The sequence below is a fragment of the Thermobia domestica genome, chromosome 15 (assembly GCF_964235325.1).
Source record: "Thermobia domestica chromosome 15, izTheDome1.hap1.1, whole genome shotgun sequence".
NCBI lineage: Eukaryota > Metazoa > Arthropoda > Insecta > Zygentoma > Lepismatidae > Thermobia > Thermobia domestica.
Window position 1 is genome coordinate 4,265,830 of NC_137468.1, and position 18,546 is coordinate 4,284,375.

General features: G+C 37.6%; 1 protein-coding gene across 3 annotated transcripts in view; it reads left to right on the forward strand.

The window, feature by feature from the left end:
• Positions 1 to 1,587: 1,587 nt before the first annotated feature.
• LOC145672041 (uncharacterized) overlaps positions 1,588 to 18,546 on the forward strand; it is a 204,219-nt gene continuing 187,260 nt past the window's right edge. The window contains exon 1 of one of the 3 annotated variants that reach the window (XM_081741253.1): positions 1,588 to 1,729. In XM_081741253.1, coding sequence (XP_081597379.1) covers positions 1,670 to 1,729 — 60 coding nt within the window. In that variant the 5' untranslated portion in view covers positions 1,588 to 1,669. The remainder of the gene's footprint in view (positions 1,730 to 18,546) is intronic. The other 2 variants (XM_081741252.1, XM_081741251.1) reach the window with 2 other exon arrangements.

Genomic DNA, 18,546 nt, shown 5'->3' on the forward strand with positions numbered 1-18,546 from the left:
CCCTGATGGGTGCCCTTGGATGGCCACCTAAAATACCTGTCAAACAGGTCCGAGACCGACGAAAAGGTCTACCCCCTCCCCCCAGCAGACAATTCCTAATTCCGCTTATGATAGTACGGTACTACAGAGAGCAGAAAACTAGTGGCCATGATACTGTAAACAGCGCTATATTATATTCATCATACATCTTCACATTTGATGCTGTGCTATCATGATGTTACAAAGAACAATAACCAATAATTACAAAGGGGGATGGACACAACCGGTCCAATTCAAAATATTATTCCCTTAAAAAGCACTTTCTAAGGCAGGAAGCGTGAAATTCCCGATAAAAAAAAGTGAATATATGATGAATATAAGTGTGTTTATTTAAACTGGAAATGCACGTCTAATACAATCTTTTTTCATGTGCATTAATTTGTTTTAACCGTTCTATAGCAGTTATAATCTAAGACAATAATAACCCTACACTTCTGTACGTAAATTACAGGTTTTGTGCACTGTGCAAAAATAATATGTTTGAAATTAATCTTTTTAATACAGCTCTCTTTCACATGCAGCTTCTCACTTTAATGCTAAAATTACAATTTTTGAGACGAGCTATTCTTAATCTGCACTAGTGTGCTATATGCTGACCACATTTTTTAAATCACGCTCCACCTTAGCCATAGGAGATAAATACGCGGTTCTGATTGGTCGAAGTTATCCGTTTCTCGACATGTAGCTTCCATATAGCATGAATCAAACTTCTGCTGCTTTCAGTCCTTGTGGCCGAGAATACTAGCGCGATGGGTTCAAACTCGGCCCAAGTAAAGTTTTCTTCATTTTTATTTTCATCACAGTTTTATCAGTAAAAATAAGTTTCATCACAGTAACAGTTTCATCACAGTTTTACTTCCGTTACCAAACATAGCTGAGCGAGCAGCAGCGAGTGAAGGTGTTAGAAGTCCCGCAGGGCTCATTTTGTTCCACCTTTACCCCTATAATCAGTGGCGTATTTAGGGGGGGCTTCCGGGCTTAAGCCCCCCCCCCCGAAATGTTACTTACTATAGTAAAGTATATGAAATATCTTGCAGAATTTTCACATTTTCAGGCAAAGCCCCCCCGAAAGTTAGCAAAGCCCTCCCCGAAACAAAATCGTAAATACGCCACTGCCTATAATAATACTCCGTGACATTACTTCACACTCTGGTGATCCAACTTCGAACCTCGCCTGCTTCCTTGTAACCAAAATACATATTTGATTTTAGGGTAGCGCCTGAAAAAAAAGATTCATGTCCTTACGAAATATAAGCCAGACATAATTATATTTTTATCACCAAACAAAGTGACAGATTTTTTCTCTTACTATAATACACAATATATGCACCAGAAGGTTTGGACAATTGCAAACCGCAACCAATCAGCAACGAGTATTTAGTTCCTATGACTAGGTTCGAGCGTGAAACAAAATATGTGTGCTGACCAGCAGAGGCAAAATGTTCATCATGTGAATTTCCGAAATTAGAAGTGATTATTCGGGTGCATATCAGAGGAGTAATCGCGGAGCAAGTTAAACGAAAGAAGAAGAGAAGAAAACGTGACATTTCATATTTCATTCATATTTAATCAGAAAAGAACATTCACTATGATAATACATCCATATGACTAAACAAGAGAAAATATAAAAATGCATATCAAAAAGGCCCGGTACATCCTATGGGCTTCTTTGGGATTGGTTTTTGTTGGGGTATGTTAATGGTACTTTTAAGCTCTTTTCAGATACATATTACGTAGATGGTTATGTACTGACCGCGTGTAGCATTAGAGACTGGAATACGATTAGTAGAAAATAAATATAACACCGACCATGGTAATATGTTTAAGAATTCAGAATAGACCAGGAAAAAATTGTATTTGTGTTCATATATATATAAGCGAAAGAGTAGAACAATAGCCTTCATGCTATGGACTCTTTAAAAAAATTCATTTCTACCGTTTATTTTCTTTTTGTTATTACTGTAGTTTTTAGTGCGTTCATGTAGATAAAATATTTGTCGTATCCAATGCAAACATGTCCCTGCATATACGAAGCTATGTTTAAAAAGCAATTACAGTATTACACTAAATTTGGCGTTGACCAAGAAAACAAAAGCCCAAGGGTTTACTCGAGCAGACTATTCTACCAAAAAGAAAATTTATAGGTAAAATACAATGTAAAACATTTTCGTGAAGGAGTGAGAGAGTGAATGTAAGTAATTACTGTCAATGAACAGCACGTTGAAATGAATTTTGGCAGTGAAAGTAGGCTATTGTATGTGTAAGTGTCCACTTCCACTGTCCTCGTTTATGAGTATACCCCTCGTCGCTGACGTGCCTGCTCCCTACGGACACACCCTATCGCTATCGTTCGGGCACCTCAGATGCTCTCCTGCCCTGACTTGGTTAGATAACATTCCTGGTGTTTGGTGGCCACTAGCACAAGATGGTTCGTGTTTTATGCATTGTACTTTTTTATATGTCTCCTAACATTCATTTCACTCAACATCACACCGACTACCGCAGAATCCCATGAATCATGAAGTATGTATATTTACTAATTAATACCGTAAAATTTTTAGAGATTATAAATTTCCTTAGCAAGAACACGTGGACAAACTAAGCAAAAAATTAGCTCACACTATACAAAATACGAGCACTTGTCTCAGTACTGAATCTACAAGACACACTTCCCATTTCATCCCCAGGAAATTCAGTGATGATCTGCGCGGAATAGCGTAATATAAGACTTATGTGCATTCATGACCTCTATGGTTCCTTTCCTCGTCGCACCAGGAGGACTTACTCGGGGAAGTAATGCTTCCGGAAGTAGGAACTAAATACACCGTTCTGATTGGTTGGCGTTATCCGTTTCTTAGCAAGTAGCTTAGATATAGAAGAAATCAAACGCTTGTTGCTGTCAGCTCTGGTTGCCGAGCGTGCACCGTGTTCCATTATTAGCGCAACGTGTTAATAATGGAAATCGCTTTTAGCGTGGGTTCAAACCCCGCCCAATGGAAGTTTCTTTTTTAATTTTTGAAACATTTCGTCCATTAAAATAAGATTTAAATAACACTCAGAAAAGAATTTACTTACTTTTGTGCAGATAAGAAGAAGAATAAGAAGTAGGAGTAGTAGTATTAGTAGGAACGGGTTAGAAGTCCCACAGGGCTTGTTTTGTTTCACATTGACCCCCATGATATAAATTTTGTGACCAGGTTAAAACAGCTAGCCAGGGTAGCGCACGAAAAAAGTTACTTCCGGAGTATTACTCTCTCGAGCAGATCGTGCACCAGGGCTGTTCTGATAGCAAAAGGTAAACTAACGCCATATTAATCTGGTAAATAGTATTTTTTAAAGGTGCTTCTATTATTTCCATAATACTCTGTACTTCATTAAAAATTGAAGTTTAAACGTTAATGATACGTTTGGACTAAATTTAATTAACCATACTACACGTTGTCCACTTGCTATTGTCATTATGGAAAGCTTAAGCACTGCATACTTTAGGATCGATTTTATCTTAATATGTGAGATAATCGTATAGCATTAAAGCTTAAGAGAGAGAGATGGTCCCACTTGTTGTTTGTTTTATCTTGACACGCTTCCCGCCTAAATGGCGGATCTCTCTGCAACGCGCAGTTGCCACGCCACGGTTAAATTGAGAGTTACAATTTTGCTAGAAAACACAGAAAAACACCACACCAATCACAAATCACTGTAACACACTTGTTCGCGTGTGACAACTAAGCACTTCAAATAGCGGCCAAATAGCAATGACCTCTTTTGATAGGCTGTCTGACAACTAACGTCACTTACACGATTAAACCAATAAGACGTCTATTGGATTAAAACATTCGAGTGAGTGCTAGCAGAAAATACTTTAAAGGTTAACCAAGTGCACTGGCGGGAACTGTGCCGAGATAAAAGAAACGTACTTTAAAACCGGTACGCCTCACGCACGCGATTCAAGTAACACTTCAACAGCAACAATGAACTAACTAACAATAAATAGATAACAGTAAACTTAAACAGTTATCTGTTTATAAGAGATGCTGGAACTGGTGGCCATGGGTATCCAGGCATTACTGACCTCGTTTGATGATGTCACCAGCAACACGCTGTAATTCCGCATCTTAATTTCTTTAGTAATGATACGTTTAAGATTGTCTATTGTGTGAGGATTGTCAGCATACCTTTGCTTTTCAGTGTGCCCCATAAATAAAAATCACACGATGTTAAGTTCTTGGACCTTCGGGGCCAAAGGCCTCTACTGACAAATCTGTCTTCAGGGAACACAGATGCTGATGTGAGCCTTACTTTGGTTGGATGTGTGGCCGGTTGCTCCATCTTGTTGGAATACTGCATTCAGCTTTTCTGCATTTGTTAATTAGGCATAGAAAGAGTCAAAGATCTCTAGGTATCTCGCACTGTTTTTGGTGTCATTAATACGCATACCGGTTTTATGTGGGACACCCTGTATATTCTGCTTTCTTGAAAATAAAGCATGAAATTTTGCAGTGGAACATCTGATTTTCTTTATCTCGTGGAGCTGTATCGACTCACACATGTATTATTTTTAATAATAATAATAATAATAATAATAATAATAATAATAATAATAATAATAATAATAATAATAATAATAATAATAATAATAATAATAATAATAATGCAGAATTTCTCTGAATTTCGCCCTATAATTACGTTTTACTGATTTTTTTAATTGCTTACAAAATTTTAGTCAATCGAAGGGCAATTTCTTAGCTTTCGATCACAAATTGACCTGGATTGGCGAATTGATCATATTTTTCGTTTGTTCTAGTAAGATGTTTTTTTTTTTTTTTTTTTTTTTCAGCGGATTGACTACAGAAATTTCGCAGTATAAGAAATGTCCGGATTTTGTTGGTGTTGTTCTTGCATATTTGCGAGTTTTCTTTCTGATATGCTGTTTAAATATGTATATCCGTTAGTTGTAATTTGCACATGAAACAACGAACTTTAACAGTGCGTGTAATGCATTTTTGAGAGCTTATTGCATACTAACTGAAATGCCCATTCTTCGCATGGGTCAGATAAAATAACAATGTAAACAAACTAACAACAACGAAAGGAAATAAATATCGGTTATTTTCTACTAATTTTACATATCCCAGTAAACGTCGCCAGAGTCACCCTCTTTCAAATTTTAAAAATAAAATGCCTCTGGCCCCCAGAGATGGGAGCTGTATTTGGAGGTCAACGCCTGTGGGAGTATCACTATTCATATCAGCAACCGTGAAAACTATTGATTTGACACTAATATCGGTCATTCTGAGTTATTTTTACAGGTCTCTGTAACCCCCAGCAGGAGACCCCCGGCCTGCATACAATGGTAGCTGAATTTGAAAGTAATCACTACTCGAAGTGTCACAATTGATCTGAGCGACCGCGGAAACTATGAATTTGATACTATTTATAATAACGTTCATTTTCTACTACTTTTACATGTGCCGGTAAACACCCTATCTAAGATCCCCTTGGTTCGAAGTTTTTTTTTTTAAATTGCTTGTTCTTGGTCTAGGGCCTGGACCAAGGTAGCCGTGATCAAAATTTGGTAACTCTCTGTCCAATCGTCTCATCCCCAGGCCGCAGACAGACAAACAAATTTCTTATTTTAGATTATATTAGATTACATTAGATTAGATTTCTACCATTGTTGCATGTAAATACATAATTCACGGAAATATCGAGTTTGCCTGTTTTTAAAATATTCACTAAAATCAATTTCTGCAACGAAGAGCCAAGAGTTCTTAGCCGATTACCTAGATAACAAGTTTAAATTAGTTTTTCATTAATTGAAATATTTCCATTGAAATTCCGGATTTTATGTGAAGGATTCATGAACCACATGTTAAGTACAAACAAGATCATTGTCGGCTAACATTACTAATCGCACAATATACAGGATTTTTCAGAACAAAGACAACGTTTGGGAAGTGATTTCCGACACTAAGATAAGATAAAAAAAAGTATAGACCAACCTGGAAGCACAAATAATTCCTTTGGGAGTTATAGGCTGCCAAAAACATGAAAAAAATGAACTTTAAAGGTCCATAGCTTCAAAACTATGGAGGGGGGCCGCGGTGGCTCAGTGGTAGAGCGTTCACCTCTGGTGCTTGGGGTCCCGGGTTCGATCCCAGCCCCCGCCAAGTGAACTTTGGGTGTACAAACACCGTGTGCGTGGGTTTCCTCGGGGTTCTCCCGTTTCCTCCCACTTTCTTCATTCCACCATTTCATTCATCACTCATACTCACCGTCTCCTTTAGCCTAACCGGCATAATCGTGGGACGTAAAACTTAAAGATTTCATTTCATTTCATTTCATTTTCAAAACTATGGAAGACCTACTGGAAGACCTACGGAAGACTTCACCTAGAAACTAATATGTGTGCTATCCAAAAATACATGTTTCAGAATAAGGTACTCACACAACAATTTTTGCAGAGGGAGTTTGGCTACGGACATATAATTTCAAGTACTTACCAACTAACTATAAAAGTTGTTGCGGAAATATAGCAGGATCGTGAAACATGGATATTTCGATAGGGCACATACTACTATGGTTCCTAAGTGAATTCTTGACCCGACTACGGTAGGTCCCGTAGTTTTCGAGCTAGTGACCTTTAAAGTTCGTTCTTACGTATTTTCGGCAGCCTGTAACTCCGAAAGGAAGCATTTGTGCACCCAGGTTGGTCTATACTTTTTGTCTTACCTTGGTGTCAGGAATCACCGCCCAAACATTGTCAGTGTTGTTTTGAAACACCCTATATATACATATGGTGATCAGAAAAATGGAAACACCTGTAGTTGGCAACACGTCAGATGTATGGGTTGGCAGTGGTGTCGTGGTACCTGCAGCGCCGGACCGCTGGTGCTGGTGTGTTAGGTCGGTCTCCATACTACGTCAGGCGCAGTGGAACAGCAGTGTCCAGTGGCTGCAGCAGACGGAGGTAGTGTAAAATGGGAAACCTCTCAGATTCTCAAAGAGGGCAAATTGTTGGTGCGCGGTTATGTGGAGTGAGTGTGACGGCAGTGGCTACTGTGTTAGGTGTGTCGCGTGGGACAGTGTCGAAGGTAATGTCGGCCTACACAGCACACAGGAACACCACATCGGGGAAGCGAAACAGTGGGCGGAAGAAAATCATGAGTGACAGGTCACGCCGGGTATTAAAGCGCATTGTCACGCAGAACCGTCGTGCCACTGCGGAGCAAGTGACGGAGGAACTCAATCAGCACCTCCCCCACCCTGTTTTGACAATCACAGTCCGCCGCGAATTACATGACATGAACTTACGTGGTCGTGTTGCACGGGCCAAACCGCTCATCAGGGACCATAACGCTTTCGCACGACGCAAATGGTGCCGCAACCATGCAACTTGGACCGTTGACGAATGGAAACGTGTGATATGGTCGGATGAGTCATCCTTCACCCTATTCCCGACCACGCGCCGTGTTTATGTGTGGAGAACGCTCAAAGAAGCTTATGATCTGCAGTGTCTCCGCCCATCTGTGAAACATGGCGGCGGCTCGGTGATGCTGTGGGCCGCCATATCATGGTTTTCATTGGGTCGTGTGGTCACACTTAGCGGACGAACCACTGCCAACGATTATGTCGCAATTTTAGGAGACCACTTGTATCCTATGGTCCGGATGTTGTCCCGGAAATGACGCCATCTTCCATGATGTTAATGCACCCATTCACACAGCTGGCGTTGTTGCAGCGTGGTTTGAGGAACATCGGGATGAAGTTCAATACCTCCCCTGGCCCGCCCAATCCCCAGATCTCAACATAATTTAACATCTGTAGTCCGTCTTGGAAACACGACTCCTTCGACGATTTCCACCTCCATCCTCTCTCACAGAACTGGCCGATGCCCTGCACGAGGAATGGTGTAAAATTCCACTTGCTACCATTCACGACCTCTATGCCTCCATCCCACGTCGCATCAAGGCTGTTCTGAAGGCTAAAGGTGGCCCAACACCATATTAATCTGGTACGTTGCAATTTCGTTCAGGTGTTTCCATTTTTCTGATCACCATCTGTATTTCTCAGCCAATCAATAGAAGTGGTTAACAAAATTGTTCTGTTATGTGTACGTGTGTTTTGTGATCATGATATCAAAACGGAAGTCTTCCTTATTATTCCCATTCAAGCTGTGTGTTAGTGGCGAAGAAACTTTATCAGTTTAGGGGGAAAATGTACTCTGTACAAACTGTACTAAACAAGTACAATGTATAGCTACGAGCCATTTATCTATACTTTCAGGATGTACGATATGTTCTGAGGGCCGAAACATGTGCACCTCTCAGAACTCAAATCCAGAAGATATAAAGTTATGGCCATCATGTATCCACCCGTAATATGTTTTGGAAGGTCAATACTTACGCTATAGCTGAAAATTTCGGATATGAACCCAAAGATGAAAGGTATTAGAGCCGTTGCCAATCTGATTTATTATTAGGGGGGAGAAATGAAGACTGAGAGGCAATGATAAAGACATCAAAGAACACCATAAAATTGTTTATTTATTCATTATTTACAGAATCTGTATTTATTTTTGAATTATCGAAACCGTAAATTTTTGTTTCATTTTTGTATGCTTAATATAAGCTCTTTGCGAGGTACTTAGTTTCATATTAAGAATTAAAATTGAAGTATTTATTTTTATTTTAAACATTAGAAGGAAATTATATTACAGCAATTTTAGATTATATCAATACAAAATAGAAGTAGGGTATATGCTTTATTCAACGTTTGCGCTCAATTTTCTATCTTCCAAAATAAACGAGACACTACAGTTTATTAATATTCACAACTAACGTTGTGGGCTATGATACTGATGTTTGGAAGTGCATCTGGTATCCTTGGATGCTTGTCTCGATCGCAATAGTAGGGTACGGTTTTAAATTCTTGAAATGGTTAAAGGTAGTTGAAGATATTTGGTGCATCTAGCAAGAAACATATAATTTTACACAGAAATGAGTAAAATTCGCAAAGTTGAATTTAATTTGGTAAATACGAATTGCAAGATTTTCACTGGTTTTGAGTCAGTTTGAAAATTCTCTGCAGTGTTATTTTTAAAAGGGGGCAAAAATATTTTAGAGGGGGCATGCCTCCTCTAGCCCCTCCCTGGCTACGGGCCTGAAAGTTTTTTTTTTTAAATAAAATTTCAGGGAGTATGCTCTTAAGAAACACTTTTATCCACTAAAATTTTGGGATGGGTGTGATTGCATGCAAAGGTGCAGTTGCTAGCAGCGAATAACCCAAATAGAAAGAATGTGGCCTGGAACACTTCACATCATTGTAACTGTTCCGACTAGTAACAACGCAAATTCCTATCCGTTCAATTGGAAAACATTTATGTAAAGAGATCCTCACGGAAGAGATCTGCACGGGCTCGGGTTGAGCCCATAGGCTTAGCCCGCGCTCGGACCTACAAAACATAGATCACCTCGGGCGGGACAAGGGCTGTAAATTTTTAAATATACAACCATATTTGTCGGGCCTAACAACGGGCCTTGGGACCTTTCGGGCCAAATATACTGTACAATAGGGTGGGTCGAAAAAATATTATTTTCTGTTTGAAACGCTATACAACGGAAAACTTGCCCTCTATGATAGATAAATGAAATGTAAAAGAAATATAATATATATATACTACGTTTGGCGGTAGCGCGAAGACAATAAACTCTGAGGAAGTATATGATTTTCATAACTTTCCCAATACATGGAGAAAATTCCAATAACTTCTATAAAAAGTAGCTATAGGCACATTTCAATAGAGAAAATTATAGAAAAGGTAAATAAATGGAAAAGGAATACATTTTAAAATTTATTAGTAGCGTAGCACTTATAACAACATATTTAGAAAAGAGAAAATTCCATTGAAACACTTTGTGGTGGACAAACACCGTGCGTGGGTTTTCTCGCGGTTCTCCCGTTTCCTCCCACTTTCTTCATTCCACCATTTCATTCATTTCTCATAATCACCGTCTTCTTTAACCTAGCCGGCATAAACGTGGGACGTAAAACTCAAACATTTTATTTCATTTTCCCATTGAAACATTTTTTTCGATTGTGTAAAACTTCAGTTTCTAATGAAATACAGTCTTTTATTTGTCTTTAGTTTCTTTTGGTAGTTTGAAAAATGATTTGCTTTAAAAACTTGGCATTGAAGATCTTGACAAAACTGTAGTTCTTATAAAACCATCCCTTGAATTGGAACCGACTTTTTTTTTTTTTTTTTTTTTTTTTGACGCCTCAGTTACCAGCTTTACACATCGTTCCAGTGCTTGGGAATTTGCCAAATGTTCCACTTAGCCGCTGTTTCACCTGATTGGACCTTAGATCAGATCTCTTGATCGGTAAATCTCCGCAGCAAAGGCGGTGGTGAAAGTGTAACAGTGTTCCAGTGAATCATTTCGGTGTAGTCTGTAGCTAGGAAATTGATCTTAGGTAGTCGGAAACGCCTTATTGACTTCCTCTTAGAAATTAAGTTTCTAAACTTTATAATTCTTCTGAATTCTAACTCTTTTATATAATCCCTTGTATCCACTATCATACTTAAAAGCAAGTTTTCCAAATGGGCCAAAAAAAAAAATCGTTTCTCTCAATTACTCGGTCAATGACTTTTAGCAAGTTTTCTTGCAGGCATCTTGACAATTCTATACCTTCAAATACATGTTTTCATCTATCTGTGAAGTACTTACTTTTTTTTTTATATATATGAAACCATACTGGCATAAAGGACTTTAGGATAAAATAAACTAACAAGTTCTTGTGTTCATCTATTGGGTTTACAATGCTTAAATACAATCGGAGAACTCTGTTCGCCGTTGTTAACCACCTTGAATGGGAAAATGAGCCAGGTTCACGAACAGCTAAACCTTTAGGACAACTTCCTGATTTTATAGCGGAGCTTATGTCTCTAGGGATGGGCACGAGCGAGTTCGAGCGAGTTTTCATTGAAACTCGACTCGAGAACTCGGCTCGAAAAAAATTCCTCCAACTCGACTGGAAACTCGACTCGAATTTGACTCGAGCCAAAAAGAACCAAATCAAGCGAAATGCTGTATGCAGTTCCAAGTACTTTCTTCAAGTATCCTACGTAGACAATACAATTATTATCAATGACTTACTACTACTACTATTACTACTTCATCATCATCATCATCATCATCATATTATTATTATTATTATTATTATTATTATTATTATTAGTAATAATAATTATTACTAATAATAATAATTATTATTATTATTAGTATTAATAATAATAATAATAATAATAATAATAATAATAATAATAATAATAATTGGTTTGTATCTGAATACTAAAAACAAGTTGACTGCTGACCTCGGTAGTCGTGAAGTCTAGGAGGCAAGGACATCGTTCACTAAGTTCTGGGTTTGAGTTCCGGAGGAGCAAGTATTCGGGCTCGAGCCAAAAATTGTTAAAAGTTATAGGGCTCCGGCCAAACATGTTCAAAATCGTTCGTCCCGGGTTTAGGGTTAACAATGGTTCGAGCAGCTTGGCTCACAGCTCATTCACTATCAAGCCGAGCCAACAGCTCACCCAACAGAGCTGGCACGAGCCGATGGCTCACCTGAACCGAGTCTGTGGCTCATCCTAACTGAGCTGGCTCGAGCTGTTCCCTCAGTTGAACCGAGCTGAGCCGGTTGACATCCGGGTTGGGCTTCATAAGAACTATATACTTATATTGGTGCTCACAACATTTGAGGCTGTCTCATTATAAAAATCCATGGTCGTGTCGTTGATCGCGTGATGCGAGCAACACTAAAAATATAATCTCGTAAGTAATACTAAAAATATTCCTCATTTCTGCTTACATTTCTCATGACTTTCGCTTACCAGTCTAATCAGGTAATGATTTCAAAACGAGCTGAACGAGCGAGCCATTTATCAAACTCTACTTGACTTGAAACTCGTCCTCAAAACAGTGACTCGACTCGAGAAAGTTATCTTTGACTCGACTGGAAACTCGACTCGAATTCACTTCGAGTTTCGAGTCGAGTCGAGTTTTAGCTCGATGCGTGACCATCCCTACGCGGTCAATTTCTGGAATCGCATCAAAACTGTGGTAAACTGTGGTATAGCTGTGTGCCAATCGGACCAGTAAATGTTTTTGGCTCAGTTGTTTCACCATCTAAATGTAAAAACAAATGCCGGAATGGCAATTCGTTGAAGTGTAAGAAGCACACGCCCGGCTATAGTGGCCTTTTAATTTGTTTTTCAATTTGGCAAATAACACCCGCTTTCTACCTTGTATTGACAACAGTGCCACTACATCCAGTTACGTCGGGTTCATGAAATGAAAATCCAGCTTCAGTCAAATAAAAAAGATGCTATTGGCAACGTTTTGAGTAGGGTTACCAGACGTCCGTATTTACCAGGACAAGTCCGTATTTTTAAGGCTTGTCCTGGTGTCCGTATTAATTTTTGGAAATTTGTAAAATTGGTAAAATGAACTGAGCTTTGTTGAGTACTCTGCCAATTGCAAGTGAAAAACGTAACTCACGGACATACGGTATGTAAAGCAACCTTTATGCTTCAACATCGCTTCTGTGTGTTTCCATTTAGACTGAGGTTTTTTGTTGGAACTGCAACTGACCACATTGATTTTTTGATGACAATTGAGTCGCGTTTCGTGTATGAGCAAGAAAGTGTCAGTTCAGTGTATACGTCAGATATGAATTCTTTTAGTTTGTGCACAAAGCTGTAGTGCATTGTTTCCATTTACAGTAAACAATGGGGAAGAGGAAGTGCAAATTTACTGCAGAACTAGAGAGAAAGTACAAGTGCTTCAAGGAAGGCCGTACAGATGAAGAAGCTGAATGTTTACAGTACAAGTGCTTCAAGAAAGGACGTACAGATGAAGAAACTGAATGTTTAAAGTACAAGTGCTTCAAGAAAGGACGTACAGATGAAGAAGCTGAATCTTTAAAGTACAAGTGCTTCAAGAAAGACGTACAGATGAAGAAACTGAATCTTTAAAGTACAAGTGCTTCAAGAAAGACGTACAGATGAAGAAGCTGAATGTTTAAAGTACAAGTGCTTCAAGAAAGGAGGTACAGATGAAGAAGCTGAATGTTTAAAGTACAAGTGCTTCAAGAAAGACGTACAGATGAAGAAGCTGAATCTTTAAAGTACAAGTGCTTCAAGAAAGGAGGTACAGATGAAGAAGCTGAATCTTTAAAGTACAAGTGCTTCAAGAAAGGACGTACAGATGAAGAAGCTGAATGTTTAAAGTACAAGTGCTTCAAGAAAGACGTACAGATGAAGAAGCTGAATCTGTAAAGTACAAGTGCTTCAAGAAAGACGTACAGATGAAGAAGCTGAATCTTTAAAGTACAAGTGCTTCAAGAAAGTACGTACAGATGAAGAAGCTGAATGTTTAAAGTACAAGTGCTTCAAGAAAGGACGTACAGATAAAGAAGCTGAATGTTTAAAGTACAGGTGCTTCAAGAAAGGACGTACAGATGAAGAAGCTGAATGTTTAGTGTGCAAGGCCGGGACGTACCTGTCTGTTGCTATCCGAGGTGCACTAGACCTGGAAAATCACATTTCTACAACGAAGCATAAAAGTAGTACACAGGGTACATCATCGTCATCCAAAATAACTGACAAATTCTCTCAAATAAATTCGCCATTGACCGACAAAATACGTGCAACTGAAAGAACGTTAGCCTATCATACCACTGTATATACATCACAATAGTTACAATACAATGGATTGTTTTTCGAAATTACCAGCAAAAATATTTCCAGTTTGTGAAATAGCGAATAAAATGTGTGCGCGAACAAAGTGCGAGGCCATTATTAACAGTGTGATTGGTCCTGAAGCATTGTCAAACGCAAATTTAACTTGTCATGCCACAATATTGGAACTTGAGAAAAACTAACTGACCTGTTCTTTGTTTTCACTGGAAACTTGTAATGTTCATAAAAAAAAAAAAACACTTAAGGAAGTTTACTCAATGATAACAGTTTTTAGTTGACTGATGGACAAACACCGTCTGCGTGGGTTTTCTCGGGGTTCTAACGTTTCCTCCCACTTTCTTCATTACACCATTACATTCATTTCTCATCATCACCGTCTTCTATAGCCTAACCGGCATAATCGTGGGACGTAAAACTCAAAGATTTTATTTCATTTTTTTCTTTTTGGTTGGCAAAAAACTGGCAGTTAAACTGCTGCGAGTAATTTTCTTGGAAACAGCCATGTCACAGTGGATAATATAATCAAATCACTAAACAGTTTTACACAAACACCACAGAAACTCACATGAACAACACACCGTCAGTCTCATTACCGGCAGAAACTCTTTATGTTAGGCACGGATCTCACGAAAGGTGAACAAGCACTCGCACTCGAAGTTCATTGTAGGTTGGCAAAGTCTATTTCGGTGTGCGGGAGACAGTACAGACACAGAGTACCAACCACCAGAAGTGGTGACGGAAATGTTAGACAATTAGAAAAAAAAACTTTTGATTTCAATCAGTTACATATTTCCATATGTCAACATTTAGAAAAAAATAAACAAAGTAAAAAAATATGTTTTTACAAGTGTAATACGATACTAATAAATTATAAAATGCATTCCTTTTCCATTTACTTATCTTTTATATAACTTTCTGTATTGAAATATGCCAATAGTTACTTGTTATAGAAGTTATTTGAATTTTCTCCATGTATTGCAAAAATTATGAAAATCGTATATTTTTTCAAAGTTTAGGGTCGTTGCGCAACCGCCAGACGTAAACAAACAAACAAACAAAAAAAACATTTCTTTTGCATTTCATTTATATACCATAGAGGCAAGTTTCCTGTAGTGTAGAATTTCGAACAGAGAAAAACAATTGGTCCACCCTATTGTACACTCCGCATCAAAAAAATGCGACAGCTAACGCCATACAGATAGGCCACCCAATATACACCTTCTTATCCCATAATCATGTCAGGTAAAGAGACCCCCCTCTCTCTCCTTCTTTCTTCTCTCCCACACTAAAGTTAGCTAATAACATGAGCGCAATTCTAATTTCAAATTACACATGTATTAGTTTCGATAAAATGAAATAACAAAACCGAGACGAAACAAGATTCATAAGTTAAAATTTAGGGAGAAACTGAAACACACATAATGAAAAATTGAAACCATTGTATGTCTGTTACACAGAGATTCAGAAATGAAGCAGAGAGAGATAGAGAGAGAGAGAGAAGAGGGGAGATGAAAGAAACGAAAATGGGGGAACAGATAAAAATGTGGAATTTAAACGTAGTAAGAAAAGAAGCTAACATTATAAAGTTCCGTTTCCAGAAATCCAACAATAATATAGAAATAACGCTTGCTTTTACAAATTTTTTTTTCAGACTACCCCATATATAGAGTATGCTTTAAACATTCATGAAGTCACTCAATTTCCAGTAGAACTGAAGATCTAGACACAACTATGATAATGTCACCAAGTTTAACACACATCCTTTGTTTCCGCGTGGTTCGATTGCAAATTCGGTAGTGTTCATTGGACGTACTGATCCAAGACACATTCTAATAAACGCAGTAGGTAGCGTTGGTCATATCCTCCATTTCAGACTACTAATGCAAACTGAACAAAAAAAAAACGAAAAGAAAAAGAAAGAAAAAATTGAATAAGTGCTATTTTACTGTAAAACTTCTATCAGATATACACTATATTAAAAGTGCAAACTATCTTGTAATGAAAAGTTACAAATGTTCGAAAGGAAAAGTTTATGTTCCTCATGTTTCAAATTTCAACGTGAATTAAACACATTGAACTATAAGATGGAAACAATTTTGGTGTCAAACTAATATAAATAAAATTTTGTTTTCAAATAACCAAAGAAATGACCAATTTCTAGTATTTTCCGAAGATTTATCTGTTCCGAACATCCAGTGTAGATTTTCTCTATTGCGGATATAACGTAATCTGCAAAGATAAAATGAACAGAATACTAGAGCTCAAACAAATCATCGTGTTAGGTTAGGTTATAGACCACAACTGGGTCGAGGATTCAAACCCGTAGTGAGCCGGTAATTCAACTGAGACTCGTTAACCCAGAGGATGAAAAAGAGATTTTAATTATTCCCTTGCGTTAAAATAGTATTTCTGTCAGAGATGACCATTACTGGAGATGTTATCCCCAGAACACGAAAAACACGACATCGAAGTTCCCATTGGTTAATTAGATTTTCCAGACCAGGTATATTGGGCTCTTGATCCGTTTTAACTTTGGAACACGCACACACACACCAAGTGTGTGTGTGTGTGAGAGAGAGAGAGAGAGAGAAAGGAGGGGAGAAGTGAAAGATGTAAAGACGACAGGGAAATAACCAGAATGAGAGAGAGGGGGACAAATATAAATATGAAACATACATATCATTGCAGTCTATGATGTAGAATGCACACACTGTTTATTGGAATTATTGCCAGTGATGCCTTGTAAGTTCTCCAACAGAAGATGAATCTGTGTTTGCAGCCATTTTTTATGCGAAAAATCATACTACTTGATTGGGAATCGAACCAAGATTTTCCATTTCGAAGTCTAGCACTTTACCACTATACCACCAATTGCTTTACCCAAACTGATTTTTACAAATTGTGTAGTGTTTCTTTCTGAGAATGATAACACGAAAAATGTATACTGCAGATCAATGATGTGTTTGGAATGCCCTGGTAATTCCCTTGCCCTTTCCCAACCAACATTCGTAAATCATCTCTATCATGATACAGGAGTTTGCTTCCACGTTTTTACGTACATTGCAGTCCAGTATGATAAGTCGATTCTTCACAATCACTTTGTAAAAAATCTACTTTGGCCTGAACAGGATTTGAACCTGTTAGATAGCTGTATTATTCGTAAGTCATTACGTTACCTCTACACTATCATGGCACCTTCAATTACAAGCCAAATATTACTTACTTTAGTCCTCATCTTTGGAACGAACCGGCTTCTTGCTGTAAGGTTATTTACGTAAAAGTGTATAACGAAATTCATTTATTCGACGGGCTAGAGAGAAATTAGTGCAAACTAATAAAGGAAAATCATACAATCCAGGAAAAATTACAGAAAAAAACATATTTTGCACTTATTTCGCCGTGCATGTTCAAAAGTACGTTAGTAATAATAATAATAATAATAATAATAATAATAATAATAATAATAATAATAATAATAATAATAATAATAATAATAATAATAATAATAATAATAAATGTTCACATTCACAGTATAGTTATATATTATTATTATTATTATTATTATTATTATTATTATTATTATTATTATTATTATTATTAATTACCCGCTTCGCTGGGTTAAATTGAGAAAACAGAGTAATATGTTCCGTTGCTCAGTCACTTTTTACTATTACTACAGCGCTCTTTGATATAGGTCATTTTTCACGAGTTTTATATATTCACTCCCCACCCTATGTTATTGGGCACGGCATCTGCAGTATCATTGTTCATCTAAGCGAGCCGGAAAACTGAATTCGACACTGATATTGGTTATTTCGATCATTTTTATGTCTCCCCCTCCTCCAAGTTTCGGGGCTGAATTTGGATTTAAACAGCATTAGATGTGTCACTGTTAATCTCAGCGACTCCAAAAACAAATACCGGTCATTTTTCGTTCTTTTTAAAATGTAATTCCCCTTCCCTGAAGTTACCCCATCAAAGTGATGACAGAAACCATCTCAGGTTCGAACTTCATCTAGGTTGAAACTTTGATCGAGATTGGTTTGGTGGTTCAAGAATCATTAAGTTTTACTTATTTTTATATATCTCCCTCTTCCATTCCCGTCCCCAAGTTCTCCCGTGAAAGTGAAATGATTAAAATCATCCCAGGCCGGAACCTCATCTATGTTAAAAATGTGATCAATACTGATCGTTTTGTTCCAGAGTTATCAAGTTTTATTTATTCTTCTTAACTCCTCCCTCCCCTCGCCAACTAAATTATATCGTCAAAGTAAAAAGATAAATATCATCTTAGGCGAGAATCTCATCTATGTTGAAAATTTGATCGAGATCGGTCTAGTGGTTCAAGAGTGATGAAGTCACAAAGACAGTCACTTTCATTTTCATTTATATATACACCTAAGTTGCACCGTCAAACTGAAATGATAAAAGTCGTCCCAGATCCGAACCTTATTTATGTTGAAAGTTTGATAGAGATCGGTCTGGTGCTTCAAGAGTTATTACGTTTTATTCACTTTCATATACCTCCTCTCCTTTTCCTCTCCTCCCCTTAAGTTCTGCCTTTAAAATAAAATGATATAAAAGCTTCCCAGGCCAAATCTTTTCTATGTCGAAAACGAGATCGAGATCGATCGGGTGGTTCAAGAGATTAGGAGCCCCAAACATAGATGCTTTCAATGTTATAATATAGGTTATTATTATTATTATTATTATTATTATTATTATTATTATTATTATTATTATTA